This window comes from Eptatretus burgeri, chromosome 9 (assembly GCF_056783735.1).
Source record: "Eptatretus burgeri isolate ZD-2024b chromosome 9, Ebu_testis_v1, whole genome shotgun sequence".
NCBI classification, from domain to species: Eukaryota; Metazoa; Chordata; class Myxini; order Myxiniformes; family Myxinidae; genus Eptatretus; species Eptatretus burgeri.
This window is the reverse complement of record NC_140969.1, coordinates 96047576-96070793: the sequence shown is the minus strand read 5'-3', so window position 1 is coordinate 96070793 and position 23218 is coordinate 96047576. Positions and strand designations below refer to the sequence as shown.

Below are 23218 nucleotides of genomic sequence, written 5' to 3'. Positions count from 1 at the left end.
GCCATATATTATATACTTATTACATACTTCATATTCCATGATGTTTGCCATATATTATATACTTATTACATACTTCATATTCCATGATGTTTGTCATATATTATATACTTATTACACACTTCATATTCCATGATGTTTGTCATATATTATATACTTATTACACACTTCATATTCCATGATGTTTGTCATATATTATATACTTATTACACACTTCATATTCCATGATGTTTGCCATATATTATATACTTATTACATACTTCATATTCCATGATGTTTGCCATATATTATATACTTATTACACACTTAATATTCCATGATGTTTGCCATATATTATATACTTATTACATACTTCATATTCCATGATGTTTGCCATATATTATATACTTATTACATACTTCATATTCCATGATGTTTGCCATATATTATATACTTATTACATACTTCATATTCCATGATGTTTGCCATATATTATATACTTATTACATACTTCATATTCCATGATGTTTGCCATATATTATATACTTATTACATACTTCATATTCCATGATGTTTGCCATATATTATATACTTATTACATACTTCATATTCCATGATGTTTGCCATATATTATATACTTATTACATACTTCATATTCCATGATGTTTGCCATATATTATATACTTATTACATACTTCATATTCCATGATGTTTGCCATATATTATAAACTTATTACACACTTAATATTCCATGATGTTTGCCATATATTATATACTTATTACATACTTAATATTACATGATGTTTGCCATATATTATACACTTATTACATACTTAATATTCCATGATGTTTGCCATATATTATATACTTATTACGTGCTTAATATTCCATGATGCTTTGGACTGTAATGTATGTTCTGTACTCTGCAACATGAGGTGCACCAGTTTGTGGTTCGTTAATTACAGCATACCAGCAGAGTACCCCCCACAAAGGGGCGATGTTTCTCCAAGCATGCAACACGTTTTCTGACGCACACCTTTATTTGGGCGGTGTATAGGCAACTGACACCTCTGTATAGGCAAAAAAACAACTTGGTTTAGATGTGGATGAAGTAAAAACATACCTACTACCTATAATTCAAAACACCTCATTGCACTGGAAAACGTGGGGACAGGAATACTGTGCTGTAAATGATGGAGACTTGAAATACCCTTTTACACCTCGAGGCGGCGCTACACGATACACATTTACCACCGTCCCCCAAGACCACCGGCAAAGATAAAAACACCCCGATACTGTTGTGGTGCCGGGGTTCGGTGGCGAAGAACGACCGCTAGATGGAGCAGTAGGGTGTGCCATATGTCAGCCGGGCCGTCTCCCACCGAACACCCGGAATCGAAGGTCGTCAGTCGTCACCCTGGACAACTCCGGAGTCGACGGGTCGCTTAAAGGACCGTGGTCGCCAATATTTTGACGGCGTGAGGTAGGGTCCACTTGTCTATTCCAATTTACCTAAGTACTCACGCCATCTAACTACCGGGGAAGCCACACCCTTTGCCGGCTTTGTTCGAACCGAGTCGCTGTTACTGACTCGGATCCGGCATAACCGAGCTGGAATTACCAAAGTCGCGCCGGTCCAAATGACAATTTACAGCACCTTCGGCCTCCCTAACTCTCAAGCCCGAACCATACTGGGCCAATGAAAGAAAACACAGACAACGAACTGGAACATTTAACAGGGGTTTATTTACATTTATTGGGAAGGGAGACACAGAGCAGACTTAATCACGAATATAAATGCAATGTACAAAAAGCAAGGCACTTAAACGATTCTACTTACAAGACTGGCCACAGACAGACACACACACCCAAAAATAAATGGATCTCGTGGGTCTTTATTTGGCCCTTAAGCTCAGGAGGGAAGGCGAGCTGAGGGTTAGAGTCTAGCCGGGTACCTGGTCGCCTCGTGCGGTTTCACCGACTCGCACCTGTGGAGCTCGGAGTCCGTGGACGGGAACGGGGGTCCCAGCTTGAGCGCTCCAACAACCCACCACGGTGGGACTCGAACCTACGACCCAGAATCCAATGAGCGCAACCAGGATCCCACAAACGACCCGGCCAGCGACGAGCGACGATTGACAACCAGGAGCAGCAACCACCACCATGAACACCAACACGACCACCAACCCCCAAGGATCCCCGAAAAAGACCGCAGACCAAGACTGAACCACCAAGACCGACTAACCAACACCGACTGAGTGAACCAAGACCAAGACCACTTTGAACGACAAAGACCGACCGACCGACCGCTCGCCACCCTTCTTATCCCTCTCCCGGGCAGGTCGAGGAATCCACTCTGAGGTAAATTGCCTCCGGATTGGTTGGGAGGTGTCAGGCGATCGGTGTCCTCCCCTCATTGGACGAGGCGAACATTCCATCTGGCTGGGGTGGAGTCGGCTCTGAGGTGGTCTCACCCCCCAATTGGATGAGGGGAGCGTGTCGGCGTCTTGGTGTTCCTCCCCCGAGAGAGGCTCTTTTGTCTTCCCAGTGTCGACAGGGGACTGAAGGAGTGGAGGCGGAATTGATGTAGAAAACTAACTATAAAAGAAACTCGCAGCGCACACATGAAATTCCCATTAGGCCAAAAAAAAAAAAATGTTGCATTGGCGTAACCCGCCCGACCCTAAAAATTCCGCCGACCCTACGTTTTTTTTTTTGTTTTTTTGCTATCGAAAAATTTTGCCGACCCTATTTTATTGCTATTTTTGTTGTTTTGCTATCGTTTTCAAGTATCTTGTTGATTGCGATCGCGATCGCAAAAACCCGGAAGTGTTTCGGACAGAACCCGCCGACAAAAAGGGTGGTACTCGAGCTGGGGGAGATTTTGGGAGGGATTTATTAGGAAAAAAAAATAATAATAAAAAAGATCCCGACCGACCTACCCTATTTTTCAGTGACCCGTTACACCAATGCAACATTTTTTTTTTTTGGGCCTTAGACATAGGGGAGAGATTCTAACTATCCACATATACTTAACGAGATAACTGAACTATGGGACTGCTGACTGTCTGTGTGCAAAAGGCTTCCAAATGCGTAACAATACATTAACTGGGGTCATCCTAATCCTATGGAGCAAGTCTGGATGGAATCGGCCCACGACCGTAGGAGGAGTAGTGCGGCAGACACACACAAACACTCCGGTACGTGAATTTTGTGAGGATTTGTTTTAAATTCATGGCACAGTCTTGTCATCATTCTACATATTTATGCACAAGTGTTTGTTTTGGAAAATTATATTTCACACCGTCACTCAGAATTTTATTCGAGGAGGCTAAAAGACCCCTTTTTCCCAAGGCTCCATAATACCATCAGTCCACCCTTGGTTTGAAACATCAAAGTGCTTACCTTGGTTAGCCTTTCTTGGTTGCTTTATGCAACTTTCTTCGGCTAAAAGAGCCATGGAGTCGAGGAGTCGATTTCTAAACACAGTGCAGTACTTCGCTCAGACCACCACATGACCCAACTCTACTGGGCATCTTATGATTATTTTCTCAAAGGGAGGGAAGGGAGGTTGTTCGTGGAAAAAGGGAGGGGAGGGGGGTTAAAGGGGGTTAAAGGTTCTGTCATGTTTGCGTATGACGTCCAAAATGGATGGCTCGATGAGGCCAAAGGAATTGCGGAATCTTCCCGCTCTTCCCTGAAGGCCTAAGCGATACAAAGTGAAGATGCAAGAAATGTAACATGTTCTCATGACAGATAACCCGCTTGAATATGAGAAGAAGAAGAAGTATAGGAAGAAGAAGAATCTTGCGATGACGAGTTTGACGTTGAGAGTGACGTAGAGAGTGACGTGACGGGGCGAAGCGCCGTCGCGAGAACGTTGAACATTTAAAAAGTTGTGTTTGAAAGGCGGGAAGGTTCGACGTGGGGAATGGAGGGAAAGGCGTGGGGAATGGAGGGAAAGGCGTGGGAAAGTGACTACGCCTCTGTTCCCGTGCAGTGCGCACGAGGTGGGAGAGGGAGGTGCGAGAGGAGGAGTTTTAAGTGAAGTAAAGTGAAGTGTACACTGTACCGTCCAGAGTTGCTGACGAAAACCAAGGGGAAGGAGGGATGGATCAAGTCAATGGCGATCATCGGCTGTGTGAGTGAAAAAGAAGAACATCGACAGTGAGCTCGAGTTTAGGGATCGTCGGGTGGTTTCGAGCCACAGCCCGAGCCACAGTCCGAGCCACAGTCCGAGCCCGAGCCACAGCCCGAGCCACAGCCCGAGCCCGAGCCACAGCCCGAGTCCGAGCCCGAGCCACAGCCCGAGCCACAGCCCGAGTCCGAGCCCGAGCCACAGCCCGAGCCCGAGCCCGAGTCCGAGCCACAGCCCGAGCCCGAGCCCGAGTCCGAGCCCGAGTCCGAGCCCGAGCCACAGCCCGAGTCCGAGCCCGAGCCACAGCCCGAGTCCGAGCCCGAGTCCGAGCCCGAGCCACAGCCCGAGTCCGAGCCCGAGCCACAGCCCGAGCCACAGCCCGAGTCCGAGCCCGAGTCACAGCCCGAGCCGTTCTAAAGTATGGGGGAAGTGAGCGAAGTCCGGAGAGTTTGAGTGTGCGGACGAGTGTGGAGTTGAGTGTGTGACGTCACGTCCTATGCCGCGTCGTCATGAACACCCTGAGTGTGAAAGACCTTTGTTGCCTGTTTTGTTGCCCGCCGTGCCCTGGCCGGATTGCCGCCAAACTGGCGTTCGTGCCTCCCGAGCCGACGTACGCCATCATGGCGGATGAGAGCGGGGCTCGCTGGACCCTCCACCTCGGGGAGAAGGCCGAGTGGCAGTACTCTCAGAGAGAGCTGGACTCCCTGGAAATGTCCATGGCGCAGACGAGTAAAGGTTCCCGCCTGGCGTGCATGTTCGTGCGTTCCGCACCCTCGGCCAAGTACACCTTGCTTTTCTCGCACGGTAACGCCGTGGACCTCGGACAGATGAGCAGCTTCTACATCGGTCTGGGCTCGCGCATCAACTGTAACATCTTCTCCTACGACTACTCGGGCTACGGGGCGAGCACCGGGAAACCCTCCGAGGGAAACCTGTATGCGGACATCGAGGCGGCCTGGCAGCAGATGAGAACCAGGTGTGTGTCATATGTACCAGGTGTGTGTCATATGTAGTAGATGTGTCATCTGTACCAGGTGTGTCGTATGTAGTAGGTGTGTCACCTGTACCAGGTGTGTGTCATATGTACCAGGTGTGTCATATGTACCAGGTGTGTCATATGTAGTAGATGTGTCATCTGTACCAGGTGTGTCATATGTAGTAGATGTGTCATCTGTACCAGGTGTGTCGTATGTAGTAGGTGTGTCATATGTACCAGGTGTGTGTCATATGTACCAGGTGTGTGTCATATGTACCAGGTGTGTGTCATATGTACCAGGTGTGTCATATGTACCAGGTGTGTCATATGTACCAGGTGTGTCATATGTACCAGGTGTGTGTCATATGTACCAGGTGTGTGTCATATGTACCAGGTGTGTGTCATATGTAGTAGATGTGTCATCTGTACCAGGTGTGTCGTATGTAGTAGGTGTGTCACATGTACCAGGTGTGTGTCATATGTACCAGGTGTGTCATATGTAGTAGATGTGTCATCTGTACCAGGTGTGTCGTATATACCAGGTGTGTGTCATATGTACCAGGTGTGTGTCATCTGTACCAGGTGTGTCGTATGTAGTAGGTGTGTCATATGTACCAGGTGTGTCGTCATATGTAGCAGGTCTGTCATATGTAGCAGGTGTGTCATATGTACCGTAGGTGTGTCATATGTACCAGGTGTGTCATATGTACTCGGTGCGTCATCTGCAGTAGGTGTCATATGTTGAACGTATTATATGTACCAGGTGTGTCATATGTAGTAGGTCTCTCATATGCAGTAGGTGTGTCATATGTAGCAGGTGTGTTTTATATATATATATATATATATATATATATATATATATATATATATATATATATATATATATATATATATATATATATACCAGGTGTGTCGTCATATGTACCAGGTGTCATCTGTCGTAGGTGTCATATGTAGCAGGTGTCATGTAGTCCGTGTGATATATATATATATATATATATATATATATATATATATATATATATATATATATATATATATATATATATATATATATATCAAGTGTGTCTGTCAGATGTACCAGGTGTGTGTCATATGTAGTACGTGTTATATGTACCAGGTGTGTCATATGTAGTGTGTCATATGTAGTAGGTGTCATATACATATATATATATATATATATATATATATATATATATAATATAAAATCAAGTGTGTGTCATATGTACCAGGTGTCATATGTAGTAGGTGTCATATATATATATATATATAGCAAGTGTATGTGTCATATGTGCCAGGTGTCATATGTAGTAGGTGTGTCATATGTACCAGGTATGTCATATGTAGTACGTGTTATATGTACCAGGTGTCATCTGTCGTAGGTGTCATATGTAGTACGTGTTATATGTACCATGTGTGTGTCATGTAGGTGTCGTATGTACCAGGTGTTTTATATGTACCAGGTGCGTCATATGTAGTAGGTGTTATATATGTCATGTAGTGTGTGTGTCATATGTAGTAGGTGTCGTATATAGCAAGTGTGTGTCATGTAGCGGGTGTCATATGTAGCAGGTGTGTCATATGTAGCGTGTCGTATGTTGCGTGTGTCATATGTAGCAGGTCTGTCAAATGTACCAGGTGTGTGTGTCATATGTAGCAGGTCTGTCAAATGTACCAGGTGTGTGTCATATGTAGGAGGTATGTGTGTCATATGTAGTGTGTGTCATGTTGCAGGTCTGTCAAATGTACCAGGTGTGTGTGTGTGTCATAAGTTGCAAGTGTGTCATATGTAGCGTGCGTGTGTGTGTCATATGTTCCGAACCGGGTGTTTCCTTGCTCGTCTCCACTGTCGATGTCCATGTTCGTGTGTTCGCTTTTTAATCCTGAAAACCTCTTCCACCAGTATGACCTCTTCCTCACACCTTTTACCTGCTACACGTCCATTGTTCGTCCATTGTTCACGTGCCACTGCGGTTGAAGTGTTGTGACGGGATCGTTCCATGTGAAGAGCAATTTGTATTTCTAAATATGACATCTTTCTTTTGCATTTGAAACGGATCTGATAATGAGACCTAACGACAAATTTGATTGTTTTACACAGGTGACATATTTTTTGCTGTGTTTTTTTTTTTTTGTGCTGAAAGCTGAGTGTATGCACCTGTTTGAGTTTCACAATGATTCTTCGTCCATGGTGGTGTGCCTGTGCAAGCACACATTCGGTTATCACTTTGTGCTAAGTCTGTTGGGGTTACCATAATCAGGTTTACAAGATTATCTACTCTAATTTAAATCAAATTAAGCCGTCATGACCTTTGTGATTGTGGGCTAACATGACCCCATGACCTAATAGCCTTTTCCAATGTGTTAAATGGTAACACCTAACGGAGGTTTATCAAGCCAAATTGAGAAGTTGACTTTTCCATGGACTTAGGACATGATAACTTGAGCCAGTGTGTCAAAGTCTGCCATGGCTGCAGGTAACGAGACGTAGGTGAGTCTCCACGACGATTACAAACTAATTTTGTTTGAGAGAAAGTTGAGTAACTGAACGGAGTTTAGTTTATAACACTTGGACTTTGAGAGAAGCACTTTGGGTTCAGTAACACATCAGCAATGGAAAGTGAAAGTTCCTTCATCAACGTTTGGTAACAAAGCGATGAATAACCCATGGGCGTTGGGAATATCTCATCGTGGAGTGGCGTTTGGGAAGGATCCCTTTTCCATCATTGTAAAGTTCCATTGTCACGTTTGTGAGCCTCGAGGCATCATGAGTACTTTATTTATTTAATGAGGCATAGGTTACTCCAACCCAGGCCCACCCCAAACCCAATCCCCTTGTACTGCACTCGAGGTAATGAGAGCAGGTCTGTACACGCACTATGGTCGCCGAAGCCTATGGGACGTGATAAACAGGTTTAGTGAATGTTTCACTGGTGGGGCCTCTTCTTTGTGGAACATCAAGTCCCCCCCCCAAAAAAACCAACCCATCTGCACGAAAAGTGTGTGTGTGTGTGTGTGTGTGTGTGTGTGTGTGTGTGTGTGTGTGTGTGTGTGTGTGTGTGTGTGTGTGTGTGTGTGTGTGTGTGTGTGTGTGTGTGTGTGTGTGTGTGTGTGTGTGTGTGTCGCACGCACACACGCAGGTGTATGTTTGACGGAGCGTGCTTATTTTGTATGTTCTTGGTGGATTACCTTCAAAACAGTTCTCATCATCTACACTACTTTATGGTTGTTAATGTTTTATTTGAGTCGGTGTAATTTTTGTTATTTGTCCGATAATAATATTGACAGGACAGCTCGGAGGAATGCGCACTCGCCTTTGAGCCGTCAAGCTTGGGTTGGACTCCTGACCCAGGTATCATTAACTGTCACCCAGGTGTTTCGCAGGAAGGGCGAGGCATCTTCTTATTTCGAATTCAGCACATGGCCGTGAGGAGCGTCATTGACTGAAGGGGTGGTGTGGGTGGAGTTGTGACACTGATGCAGTGCCCTCTGTAGATTAGAGCAGGAATTTGTAATTTGTTCAGGGTTCTGGCGATAGCTCGCCGACTCTTCGCGTCGGACACCATGGGATCGTTAACGTCCACAAACGATAATGCTGGCAGACGGGATGCCGGTTTAATGTCCATCCGAGCGACGGCACGCAAAATGATGCTTCACCCTGTTATGAACCCAACTATAAACCGTCAACCCATAATCGCTGGGTTTGACAGTTTATAGCTGGGTCCGAGTCCGAATTCAAACTGAGGATAGACGGCTCAGATGGGAGTGTGCTTACCTGCATGCCATCCTGTCAGCCTGGTGAGACATCGATGTTTGTGCTGTCCATCAGAAGGACTTTAAGCCGGAGGACGTGCCTTTCGGCACTCGTCATTGCTGAACGTTGAAGATCCAAGCGTCTTTCGCACAGAGTAGGTGAGTTATTGCCGGCATCCGAAACAAATTTCGAAAACAACCGCCCAAACATTGACTGTTCTGCTTGGAAATTGTAACTTGTTTTGGTTTGCAAGCCACCACGTGAGTGTCGAGCAAGGCACGTGTTCGTTCAAGTCAAACACTTGGTTGGTTTAATGAAGGTCCTGTATAATCCTGGAATTGAGCATCCTCAACATAGACACACACACACACACACACACACACACACACACACACACACACACACACACACACACACACACACACACACACACACACACACACACACACACACACACACACACACACACACACACACACACACACACACTCCTTTGATTGCGCATGTCACACTCGCCCGGATTGGGGAATGCGACCAGTGGGTACACACAATTAACACAGACACCACCTTTCAGATTACCTTCGCACCTTCACAAGCGCTCACACGCAACACCACGTGTACCAACCACATTGCGGTTAACTTTTATTGTCGACGTAGGAGGTCGTTTTGTACATCACGTGACTAATACGAATGTTCAAGGCACGGTAATGAGGATGCCCGACATGGGCAATCAAGTCATTATTTTGGTTGCCCAACGCTAGATTTTGGTTACCCCGTGAACCATCGATGTCGTGCCTTGCCTCGAGGTGTGCACACTCGTCTCGAAGCTTGTCTAGCCTGGGTTTGAATCCCGCCCTAGCTGTAAACTGTCATCCCGGTGTTTCACAGACTGGGTGATTCATCAGCGTGTGGGCGTCGTCCCTCGGACGCAAGTTAAACCGGGCGTCCCATCTGCCAGCATTCGTTTGGTGGATGTTAAAGATCTCATGGTGTCCTTCGTTAAGAGGAGGCGGGCCGTTCCCGACACCCTGAACAAATTGTACAAATCTACACCCTGTTCACTCCTGCTGGGAAGTCAATGGCAAACCAACCACCATAACCTTTGCCAAGAAATTGCTTCGGCAGCTCCGACACTCTGCAACAGAGTATGCAACGCAGAATCGTCTTAAGGAAAGGTCAGTGGAAGCAGAAAGGAAATGAAAGTGACAGTTGATCGAGTGTTTTCAATGTCAAGGAGCCATGCAACGCTGGCTCGAGAAGACCGCTGGTAAACACATTTACCAGTGGAAGGACAATAACCGTCACGCGTGGCATTACCCTTCATCTCGATTGTGACCCGCAGTTTTCTGCTGCATGAAACGGCGTAACCAAACCTCCACGTCCATTCTCCCCTGATATGACCACCTTCCCATTCTCCGGGAAAATCCATGCCCTGACTGAGGTTTTTTAAAAAAAACCCGATTCCACATCCCGTTTAAATGGTCCGCATCACGCTGTCAATTGGAATGCTGCACTTCGACGTCACGTAATTACCTGTGGGTTGGTAATTTTGCTCGTTATTTATAAGAACTTGTTTTGCTTTTGCTTGTTGGAAGGCCAGCGTGTTTCCAGGAGGCGGATGCTTTTCCACGCTTTTATAAGGTGTTTGCTTAACAAAGGCCACTACTGTTCAATCTATGAAAGGATTTCTCAACCTGAGCATAAAATGATATCATCTACATTCTACTGCAGCTTGCCTTTTGAGAGTAGGCTATGATGTTTAGATGTTAACGCTACAACGGTAAAGTGTTGGTCCTCACAACAAAAAAGTAAAAAAAAAAACCCCACTTCCTCTTGTGATTTGTATCCAGTCCAACATTGTACATTTTTATGTGTAATCATCCTTTGATGTTCAAACTTTTGGGATTTAAATTGTACTTTGAGAGTCAACATCCAGCAGTTTTGGCTTGCTCTCTGTCAGCGGTGGAGTGCTGCAGGAGCGACACTCTGGCACCTCGATCCATCCGAGGTGGAGCTCAGCTCCGCAAGAGTTTTAAAAAAAAAAACAAGAAAACAAATCGCCCACGTTCACGATCAGTTGAGTTGTTGTGCTTTGTGTGCTTTCACGGCCAAATAATCGGCGTCAACGTTTGTCCCAAAGCTTGTGCATGTTGATTCGTTGGACGCTTAGTCTCGGGGGTGATATTATAAACAATACTGGTTATTGGCAACGCAGACCCGTATGGATTGCCGAATAGAGCAAGGTGCATAAGCGAAATGAACTTTCCAACCATGTTATATCTAGAGTTAGTGAATTATCTTGGATTTACGAAAATCTTTTGCACCCTGGAAAATGTGACTGTAGGGAAAACTTTTGGATGCCGACATTTGGTTGACGTCTGGGTGGATCAGTGATGTGGCTGTTTTTGTGAAGAATGTCTAATCACGTTGTATGAGCAAAGGTCGGCCCATTAATACATCAATGACACTGATTTCTGTTGGCAGAGCAGATGAGTATGACATTAATATGTATATATATATATGTATATATATATATATATATATATGTATGTATATGTTAACGTCATGATTGTATCTGCTCTGCCATCTCGTTCAATACTCTTGGATGTTTATCCGGTCCCAAAACTTATTCTTCTCTCGTCAACTCCAAGAAAGACGCCAACTAAACAAATAGTACTGGCAGATGGGATGCCCAGTTTAACGTGCATCCGAGGGATGGCACGCACATTGATGAATCACCATGCCTGTGAAACGGCGGGATGACGGTTTATAGCTGGAGGAGGAGGAGGAGGAGATACAGACCATACTCGGTGCCGTGCATTGGTGCTGCTTAAGCAGTCTCCTTGGCTATTGGACACAATCCTGGACGGGTCGCCACTCCGACACAGTATACCAGCATGCTGGCCCTCATTTTGCCGACCTCGGAAGGACGACAGGCCGAGTTAACCCCGCCTGATATTAATTCAACAACTGAGCAGGATTTGAACTCAGGCCCTCTGGGGTCCAAAGCCAACCACCCTAACCATTAAGCCAACACCAGGCATCTACTGTAGCTGGGTCGGGTTTCAAACCCAGGCTCAACAGCTTAGCGGTAAGAATGCGTACCTCTCGACCATCGTGCCAGCCGAACCTCCCTTAGGGACGGGTAATTTCCCTAGAAGTTGTTGTATCCCTTCTCACCAGGGTAGGGGGCACTGAAATCTGTGGTACAACATTTGTCTTCATGGATAAAATCAAATTTTAGGGTCTTAGGATATAGAATCTGCATCATGGAGAACATTGCAGGAAACCTGTGTTAGCTGAGAATTCTACCTTTTTATGGACCTACACCTTTAAACAGACGTACGACCCCGACATTCGCAGGGGATACGTTGCTGAAAATGCTGCGAACGCCGGGGCGTTGTTTCAATGGGAAAAAGGGGGACAGGTGTTTTTTTTAATTTTGTTTAATTTTATTTTTTTTAAACGAAATGTGGTCTAGTTTCGTGGAAGAGTGATGACAGAACAAATCAGGACACAACATCATAAAGGGAACAGCAGGAGGAAGTGAAAACACCAACAGCAGGGCAGAGGGAGAAAGTAGATTGGACGATTTGCCGTGTGATCCTTTGGGAGAGAGTGAGTGTGTGGGATTTCTCAGAATTGAAAGACACATTCCAAGCGTTTGACCAGTTTGTGATTTTTCTCAATGTCTGAGGAGAGGGAAGAGGCTGCTGCCTGTCTGTTCGAAGGATGGGAGATGGCACGGCAGAGAGTGGAGTCATCAGGAAAGAGATAAAGACTTTCCAGAGAGTCAGTGAGATCATTGATGAAGATTTAGGAATAATATGGGGCCTAGAACACTCCTTTGGCACACTCCAGCCTTGAAAGGGTCCTGTTGAGAGCCATTCATTGGCTACAAGAGTGGAGGAAGTCAGTAATCCAAGAGTGTAGTTGGCTTTGGATTCCATTTTGGAGAGCAAGCCACGATGCCAGACTTTATCAAAAGCTCAAGATATATCTGGAGAGACTGCCCTGATCTCATGTCTGATATCGAGGGCCTCCATCCATTAGCAGAGAGAGAGTAGAAGCAGCATGTCCAAGGTGGAGTGACCAGGTCTGAATCCGAATTGATAATCTGAGATGCGGCTGTTGGAAAAACAAAGAACGATTTTATGTCAACTGCGATGATGGATTCCATGACCTTGCTGATCATTGGTAGCAAGCTGATTGGTCTGTAATTAAGAGGATCCATTTTTGTACCTTTTTATGCAATGCTGTGATGTTGGCTGATTTCCAAGCAGATGGAAGATGATCTCTGGTAAATGACAGAGAGAAAGTGCGAGAGCAGCAGAGAAGGTTTTAGGACACATGAGCTGATGCCCTCCTCCAGTGCAGTTGCAGAGTCAGAGTCAAAAGCTGCCACAAACTTTTCCCCCTTTTCAGGTGCAAAAGACAGAATTCAGGAGCAGTTGGGTACGACTGGGAAGGATGGGTACAGAGAGGGAGGGGTTTGGGGCACAAGATATTGAGGCATTCGGCCTTCTCACGTGCGGAGTCTCCTGCGGTGCTATTTGAAGTGAGGGAAGGGATGGAAGGGGAACATATGCCAGAGTCAGACTTGACAAGGTGCCACCAGGTTTTAGAGGAGGGAGACAAGTTTGAAAGGTCATTCTTAAGGTTGGAGAGATGTTGTTTTCTGAACACGCACTCGTCGTGTGGTTTATGGAATGCACCGAGATTACCTTTGATTGGATTAGCCTTCTAGGAAGAGAAGGCAAGTTGTTTTGGAGCAACTGCCTCCCCAGAGGATTAAATGTACTATGGGTGTGAAGAAGGGAAGGATAATTGAAGATGAGATGGGATGAATCTGTGTATGAGAGAGAGAGAGAGAGCATGTTTCTGTGGAAGAATTCCCAGGCTGAGTTAACATCAGGTGCAGTAGATATGGGAGACAGGTCCTGAAGAGAGAGGGCTGCCTGCGGTCCCTGCCAATCTGCTTGAGTAAAATGCCAGACTCGCCAGCTCTATTGTCAGCTCTCTGAAAATAGTCAGATAGATGTTGAGTTTCACAAACACATGATCAGATGAACCAATTTGAGCAGAGGAAGAGCAGGAGACACTTGTAGGAAAGTTAGTCATCACCAAGTCCAGAAGGGATGATTTGCCATTGGGAGAAATCCGGATCAGAAAGTTCACAGATTGAGTCGGTCCCATGGAGTCCCAGAAGTCCAATATGCCAACTGCACAATTGTTTCTTCATTGGATAAACATCTATCGCTGGTTTCAGTCTCAATGAATTCCTCCGAGCACCAGAAGTAGGATTTCTTGCCAGTTGATTTCCCTTGAGAGGCTTCGCCCACAGATACGTCATTTGAGCAGATGAGATCAGAGCCACCTTTCTGTGGAATGAATGCCAGGGTTGGCCATTCTTTCTGTCATTTCAACTTCACTTCTTGTGATGTGTACGTACTGCAGTCATCTTCATCAGGATGTTCCAGGAGTTGCCGGTAGTATGTTCTGAGTATATCGAGCGAAACTACTTGTTTGGGCCTGAACTCCTTCATGAGTTGCTGAATTTCCTTTCCATGGACATCACCTTCTGCAGCTGTACTCGTTCTTCTCGATGCTCGATCTTCCCTGTGTTGATGTATGAGGAGAAGCAGTTTCTCTTCCTCTGATAACAGGCCTCAAATGCAAGGAGGTCACCATTACCAACCCGTCGCCACCCGTTATCATTTGCTCCTCTGCAGCCTGGATGATTTCAGTGTACATCTTCTGTTTGCTTGATTCTTCGCCATCTACAGACTCTCCACCATTGACCAGGTTGCACGTTGTTTGGGATGGTGGATTCTCCCACAAATGAAGCAGTTGCTTTTCCAATCAAATATTGTTACCTCCGCCACCAAGGTGGTCAAAGGTTGTGCTTTCACCTCTGTCTGTGTGTCTGTTCGTTTGTCTCTGAGCAGGATATTTATTTGATTTTGGTGAAGATCTGGAATCGGATAAGAGAAGTTTTTTTTTTTTTATATATATTTTTTAATTTTTTTTTAAGTGATTTCCACGATTGAGAGATGGACCACAAACGATGTACAGCATGATATTAAAAAAAAAAGTTGTGGATTAGTTACGACAAAACCTGGTGGACGAGTTGGATAGTAGACGAGAACAAGCCAATTGGATTTTGGTTCAGGTCCCAATGCAGATCCGGACCATCACTGGGATGCAAAACATGAACACTTCAGCCTGGCAGAGGTGTGTACTGTACCGAGTGCTGTTCTAGTTTCACCTATAACTGATCTACTGAGGTACGCACTTGAACGACCGTCACATGCCTGCTCACTACACTGTACACCAACACCACCACCACTCCCACCAGATTGATTGTACCATGTTGGATTTGTTGCTCATCCTCCAAAAGTTTGTTTTGCTACATCATCAAGTCTTTCTCTGCAGAGCCAAAATAGTCTAATGTTTTTCAGAAGACCCAACATCAAGTTCAGAAGCCAGGCTTGAAAGTGCATAGTTCACAGGTCAGGAAAAGCTCACCTTATTCCTGAAAACAAATAAACCAAGTATTGCGACGTGGCACATTGATCGACATTCATTTTTTTTTTTCCATCAACTATTTAATGGGGAACAGCATCGTAGCCTCCTATATGTAGACGGAGTTGCTTCAAATGACGTAGCGCGCTGTCAAATGTCAAACATAGCGTCAAATGACATCCAGTGGAAGGAAGGATTCTGTTGAGCAGTGATAGCTTGTATTGACATGTGTCATATTGGAGTGGAGGCCTTGGATGTTGGATGTCTATACAGTTGGTGGCAGGGGAGTAGTCTGTGTTGGCATGGGTGAGAATATTGGGGGGAGGGGGGGGAGTGGTGTGCGTGGGTGACCTTGCTATGTAGATGATATGAGGAAGGGTACTGACGTGCAGGAGTTTACCATCGTAATCGCACATTCATTACAAAACGGGTTTGATGTGAAAATTCCAAAAAGCAGAAAGACAAAGAAACACAAAAAGAAAATTTCAACTTCAAAATTGGATGGCACAGAGGGCGTTTCAGGGCCTGAAGAAAGACAGCATGTATCAGCCTGATGGGAGTTGGGGAGATCAAGGAAGGGGAAAAAGGTACAGCTACAACTGGCATTCAAAACAGATTCTGATCAAGTTGCATTATTCGTCAGTCGCATCCATGTGTTTGGAACGTATCCAATTGAAGTGGAACAGAGCAGTTTCGATTCGGGTTGCGGGTAGAATCTAGCTTCTGTAATGTGTATCATACATTCCTGAAGCAGGGTTTTACTTTTCTCTCAAAGTTGATTGAACGTTTTGGAAGAGACCGTTCGTACGTGCAGCACAGCCACACTCCAGCAATGATGCAAACCGGCAACAAAAGGCTGCACACCAAATGATGACGACGACCCTTCATTGGCGATTAAGGGCGAACACTTGAATCCTTAACACTCCTCTCCCTCCGCCCCCACCCAACTCTAACACCTACCATCCATGCAAGATTTGTGTCATCTGAAAATTTGGAAAACAGACTCTGAACTCTGCTGTCTAAATCATTGATGTAATCTTTAAGGACAGTCCTCGTAATGATCCCTTAGGTACCAACCACACTAACTCCGCAGCCCTAACCTTAGCTAACACCTTTCTTTGTGGTACTGGGTCAAGTGTCTTCTGAAAGTCTAGATATATGACGTCCACTGCACCTCCTTCATCCACTTCAGAGAACCCCAATAAATTTGTTAAACATCAACTACCTTTCGTAAATCCGTGCTGACTGCCTTTAATACGGGACTTTCAAATATCTTATCTATGGCCGTGATGATCTTATCGAGGGATATATGATGAAAGATCTTGTCAAGCAACCAAATCCCACGTGATGCCAGGAACTCTGGACGTACAAGACCGCGACCAATCTCTTACCTTCCACTGCTATACCTCAGAGCCACCAGATGAAATTATCGGGGAAAGCAGGTTGAGATAGAGACCAAGGGGCTTTATACATGTATTTTGAAATGAAACAAGAAGCAGGATTTGTACATGAAACAATAATTCCAAATTCTCTTACCTCGGCGTGACACCCGTGCCCAACGATGATGATCAGACATACACAGTCAACTTAGCAAAATAACTTGAGCCTGCATTCGCTTAACAGAAGAGATACAACTGGGGGGGGGGGGGATAAGTTGGGGCTTTCTGACCCGATCTTTCTGCCAGGAACAAGTACTATGCCGTGGACCGGTTTAAGGGGGTTATTTTATTGCTCGGGCTGGGAAGAGTTCGGTGCATACCGGGATACGAAGGATGGGGAAGAATACACGCAACGAGATGGGAAACTGGGTCCAGAAAAGAAACACTCGGAAGGTGGCCAGCTATCTTTAACATACGCAACGCATGTCGATTCACACTGAGTACGATACACTTAACTAAACAAATCCTTATGAAATATCTGCCATAATACTCAAGATTATTTATCTCCTTGGGATCATTTCTGCAGCAATATATTTATAACAGTCCTCACAGCTCCCACTCTTACCCCTCTCCATCCCCAACCCCTCAACATGATTAACAGTAAATATAATCATTTTTAAATGTTGATTTTCAAAACCTACCTTGTGCATTCACAAGCCACAGATGTCGTTCCCATAGGTATTCAGAAGAACCCAAACCTGATATGGTGTCTCCCTCAGAGAAGTCTTCCGAGTACATCTCACTCCTGCCTGGTGTTGGCTTCATAGTTATGGTGGCTGGCTTGGGATCTTAAGGTTCTGAGTTTGAGCCCCTTTGGCCGCTGACTTTACCGTCAGGTGTGGTTGACTCAAGCCTGTCATCCTTCCGAGGTCGGCGAAATGAGTACCGGTGTACTGGTGTTGGGGCACAGCATCAGTGGCATAGTCGCGCCCCAACAGAATGATAGCTCTACCCGGCAGCCAAGCTACCATACGCAAGAAGACGATCTCGCTCCTACGTAAATTTCAATGTCACAAGCTTTGTGTATTTTCACATCACAAATATGTCTTTTGTCAAAGAGCCGGTTGCCATTAATCTGTCGGTAATGATGCACGGCATAGACTTTCCAATTGCAGACGTGCATTAAATAAATTGCCAATCCTTCCATGCAAAGTTCATTCCCTCATAATGATCCCTCAGGGGTTTTGGTAGAACACGCCCGTCTAGGATCCTTTGGCCTTGCACTAGCCCACGTCTTTGGGAGTTTTTGCAGTGCGTGCAGCTGAAAGATCTCTCCTTTGGGTGAACTGAGCAAGTTCTCCAACTCTTTCATTGTGTCGATGCTCAACCCTTTCTCTCAGGTACCTTTCCAAGTGTTTTGGCTTCTTTTTAGAAGCTTTGTGAGCCATTTTAAATAGGTGAAACCCCTATCTCGCACACACGATATATGCTGACGTGCACCAATCGACATTGCTGCAAAGGGGTTTCTGAACATGCGCACCAAACATTCTGTGGTTAGGTGGATTATGTCATTTCAAAAGTCTTGTATTGAAATTTTTCTGTAATATTACTGTATAATTTGATGTGACTTCCTGTATAACTTTGTCACGGAAGTACAAATCAATTGTACAAACGTGTCAGCATTTCGCTATTATTTTCCATCATAAAAGCTCCATGTCAACCTTGAACCGCTCTCGTATGATTATGGTGCCCTTATCAGCATCTGAATAATCTGTAGTGATTTTGTATACAACACAGCCTCCTTGAGAATGAGTCGTCCTCTGGATGTTTATTAACCATGTTCTTATTTGTGCCCTTGGAAGGTATGGTGTCAATCCTGAGAATGTGATCCTTTATGGCCAGAGTATTGGCACAGTACCAACTGTGGATCTCGCATCTCGCTTTGAATGTGCTGCTGTAATTCTGCACTCACCTCTTACCTCTGGTATGCGTGTCGCTTTCCCTGATACCAAGAAGACCTACTGCTTTGATGTGTTTCCAAGGTAGGACATAAATCACATTTCTGCTGTTTGGTGTTTTTTTTTACATCCCTTTGCATTTATTATTATTCTATGCTGGTCTACCTGTTGAAGCAATGCTTGCAAAAAAGCAAGGGAACCACGGAAATTCCACGAATTGTAAAATGTGACTGCAAGTCCTCAACCCCTCCCCAACCAAAGCCTCAACCCCCTCCCCCCCGCCCTTTTCCAAAATCTATCTTCCCTTCCCTTCCCTTCTTCCTCACGTCATGAACTCTCCGCCCCCACCCTTCTTCACAGCCTCAACCTCCTCTCTCATCTCTGACCCTCTCCACTATAACTCTGTCCTCCCCTCCCCCTTTATTTGTGTCAACAATCCCCTCCACCCAACCTCAAGTCTATAACTCTCCCTCCCCCCCTCACCCCCACCAAAAAAAAAAAGATTAGCGCGGTGTGCTTAAACATTGTGTAAGCATACAAACCATGCTTCTCCATTGTCTCGGGACCCTCACCTGCATTTGATTTCTCATTCATTGATATTTTCATTTACGGATGCTTTCCAATGGTTCTGTGATTTCCCCCCCCCTCCCCCCGATGTACCGGATGTGATGTCCGTTGGCACACAAAATTACCGTGCTTCCCCATTGTCTCAGGTGGGGCTTTAGCTGCATTTTTTTTCCGTTTATTTACATTTTCATTTACGGATGTTGTCCGACGGTTCTGTGACTTCCCTCCAACCTCCACAGTGTGTCGGCTTCAATGTTCATCGGCACGCAAAATTTCAGCTTTCTATGTCACCCAGAAGGTCCCGATCTTTAATATCAGCGGTTTGAAAGAGATATCACATAATATCACAATATATGTATATATATATATATATATATATATATATATATATATATATATATATATATATATATATATATATATATATATATATATACATATATTGTGACGTCCACGGGACTTGAACAGTCCCGCCAACGTAGAATGAGCCGAAACGATGGAGACGGTTTATTTATTTATAACCCAAACATGGCGGTTCTAATCGCTCTACCGCAAACAGGACGAGGAAGGTGGCACGAGTCGCTTTTCACAGAGTTGATGATGTTTATTTGTTTTTATTATTAACCAGAAATAACAAGACTCGGCAAGAAGAGGGATCCGGGGCGATTCGACGGGATGGTGTGGGATCGGGCGTGGGAAAAACACAGACAATTCCAATGAATATACAGATCTCAAACCCTCTAAGGCGCCAAATACACACACACACACACACACACACACACACACACACACACACACACACACACACACACACACACACACACACACACACACACACACACACACACACACAACACGTAGCTATTTCTGGTGGTCAGGCTGGACCGTGGTGTGGACGCAACTGTCCCTGGATCAGCATCGGACGAGCTGGCCTTGCTCTCGTCAGGGGGGCAGGAGAAACCGTGGTGCTGTCGACCTCCTGGTCTTGGCCCAAGTCCGCTCACCGCCGCCAGGGAACCAGTTCTGGCGCCAAATTGTGAGCAGGAGAGGGAGGCAGGTCCGCCCGCCGTTCGACCCCGTACTCCGAGTCAGCAGAACCCCAGAGCCAACCAAGGTGAGGCACGAGGCTCAGCAAGGCTCCAAGACACGATGAAGAACACTATCGAATCAGCACAACAACAAGTATGCTTCCCGCGCAACAGCCTCCACACCAAAAAAACACGATCGTTTTTGTCCCGATCTTCTTCCTCTTCCTTTTCGACCCCGAACAGAACCTTTTTATCCTCCTGTCCTCGTCACTTCCAATCAAGCCGTTTATTGGCCCACCGCCGTCGCCTTCTGCCAATCGTGATCACGGGGCGGAGCCATCCGCTGCACTGTCCTGTGATGTCATGGCCAGTCTCCAGGGACTACTAAAAGGGGTTTACGCAGACACCCTTACCCTATCCCGTGTCCCTATCTAATTACGTGACAATTATCATTTCCCCCTTGAAGAAATGAACCTTTACGAGACAACTTATCACCACTGAATTGCTACTTATTACATCGAGATCCTGGTAAACTCGAACAGCATGGCATACCTAATTAAACATCCTAATTACCCTTTGAATGCATACCCCCCCTCAAACATAACAATATATATATATATATATATATATATATATATATATTTATATATATTGTATTGTTACGGCCACGGGTACCGAGACACCAGTTTGTTACTCAGGGGGATTAATCCCCGGTTGTCCTCGGAAGAGACGGACCTGGGGCTACTGCTCACAATTAATGTTGTGGTACGGTGGTTGTTTTAGAACCATGAACGCCACCCAGTCAACCACGAGTTCCAGTGTCCACCGTCTAATTGTGCCGTTTAACTGGAGCTCACTTGGTTACCTGAACAGGGAGCACGCCCTCGGCAAAGCACCAACGTTATCTTGATTTGATCTTAATTAGGGCAGCCGAGCGTTTTAACTGCTGGTGCGTGCCGACAATTATTGGTGAAGTCTGTGGTAATTACCTCCCAGTTTATCTAGGTTTGGACAATGCTGAATCAATGGAAGGAAAGGACAAGCATGGACAGGTTAGAACGTCAACAAATAATTTATTAATAAGAAAATAAATAAATAAATAAAAAGAACGTTTTATTACCATGACGTAAATTAGTGAATTCAAAGCAGTCAAAATATTCACAAGCAAATAAATAATTAACCAAAAATAAGTCGTCCGTCAAATGAAAACGTCATGAACTGTGTGTGCGTGTCTTGTGTGTCGCCAGCACCTAGCCTTGCCGTGCACCCATTCGCCAACAGCCTTGAATGCCAGTCGACGTCTGGGGGCACCGAGATCATCTGTCGCAGGTTTAGACCTTGGTGCTGCGACATGAGCAACTCCTCACACTTCCCGAAACTGGTGACGTCCAGTGACTCACACGGTCCGTTGGTGACTGACCCGTGCCTCACTCGTTGGTGACTGACCCGTGCCTCACTCGTTGGTGACTGACCCGTGCCTCACTCGGTGACTGACCCGTTCCTCACTCGGTGACTGACCCATGCCTCACTTATCGGCGCTGGTCACTCCCACACTGGAACGGATGGACGAACTGACTGACAAACTGTCTCGTTGTCAGCGCTGCTCATACCCACTAGTGGCACGGGTGAACTGACTGACAAACTGTCTCGTTGTCGGCGCTGCTCATACCCACTAGTGGCACGGGTGAACTGACTGACAAACTGTCTCGTTGTCGGCGCTGCTCTCACCCACACGCCACGCCAAGAACGGACCTCCCCCTCTTTTTATATAGGCGGCCCGTCTCGGCGGGCACAGAGTCCCCCCAAATTCACCCCACCCCACATGCGCTCCGTTACCGTGACAACCCGTGGCTTTCAAGGCCATGTCTGTGGTGCGGGTGTCAAACACCGATCGAAAAACGGTGGGTCTCTGCGTCCGTGAAAGAAATGTGTCAACGTTGCTGGAAAAAAGGAGGGTGTTGGCGACAATGAAAGAAATAGCATACATAAATGTGTCTGTCGTGAAGGAAAAAAAAGGCTTCCCATAAGAGGGGGGATCTATTCTTTACCCTTCTCAACGCATCACATTTATAATCCCACCAGACATGGAGATGGGTCTATCCTGGACATGCATTTAAGGAAATAACTCTGAGGACCTGGATGTGTGGATGCATTCATCAGATCGGATTCTGAAATCTGTAACAATATATATATATATATATATATATATATATATGTATATATATATATATATATATATATATATATATATATATATATATATATATATATATATATATGTATATATATGTGTGTGTATATATTGTTGCGAATTCTGGCGCGTCCGGCGTGCGATCGGCCGCTTGACTCGAATGGTGACCGCGTCGCCCACCGGAACGGACAATTCAGTCGTGACCCTCCGGGAACTACCGCCAGGAGCCAGTCACGGGTGGGGGTTTAACCTCACCACGATCATGCCAATTGCCCACCCGCGCAGGATAGGGTTGCTCGCCAAAATCAACCTACCTAAGTACCTGCGCGAGTGGTCGACCGGGCGATTGTACCTCGCCGCAGGTCGACTTCGGACATGAACCGCTTAAGCGGCTCATTCCGTGCTGCAGGGATAACCGAGCAGAGTTATCGTCGACCTCGACGGTTCAGATTATTTACCGGGTGTTTTAAACCTCAATCCCTTACGTGATGCAAGATGGAACTTTCAACAAAGGAAAGGACGAGACGGGAAACAGTTCAACAAGCAAGCACTTTATTACACACACACAGACAAGCACGTATTTACAGCCATACAGTAATGCACGTATAACAGTCAAGACAAAATGCAACAAAAGCAAAAGCACTACTACCGACTATAATTATTTACAACACTTAAACAATTATACTCATTCATTCAAAAAGCAAAGGAAACGAAAGTCACCCTCAC

The 23218-nt window shown here is 45.5% G+C and overlaps 2 protein-coding genes across 2 annotated transcripts in view; one reads left to right on the top strand and one right to left on the bottom strand.

Moving 5' to 3' along the window:
- Positions 1-4234, bottom strand: part of C9H9orf85 (chromosome 9 C9orf85 homolog) — a 56895-nt gene extending 52661 nt beyond the window's left edge. Inside the window, exon 1 of the mRNA XM_085896230.1 lies at positions 4049-4234. The gene's annotated coding sequence lies outside the window, so the exon portion shown is untranslated. The remainder of the gene's footprint in view (positions 1-4048) is intronic.
- A 130-nt stretch (positions 4235-4364) lies between these two features.
- LOC147020686 (alpha/beta hydrolase domain-containing protein 17B-like) overlaps positions 4365-23218 on the top strand; it is a 45310-nt gene continuing 26456 nt past the window's right edge. The window contains exons 1-2 of the mRNA XM_085896228.1: positions 4365-5090; positions 18611-18790. Coding sequence (XP_085752354.1) covers positions 4624-5090; positions 18611-18790 — 647 coding nt within the window. The 5' untranslated portion in view covers positions 4365-4623. The remainder of the gene's footprint in view (positions 5091-18610; positions 18791-23218) is intronic.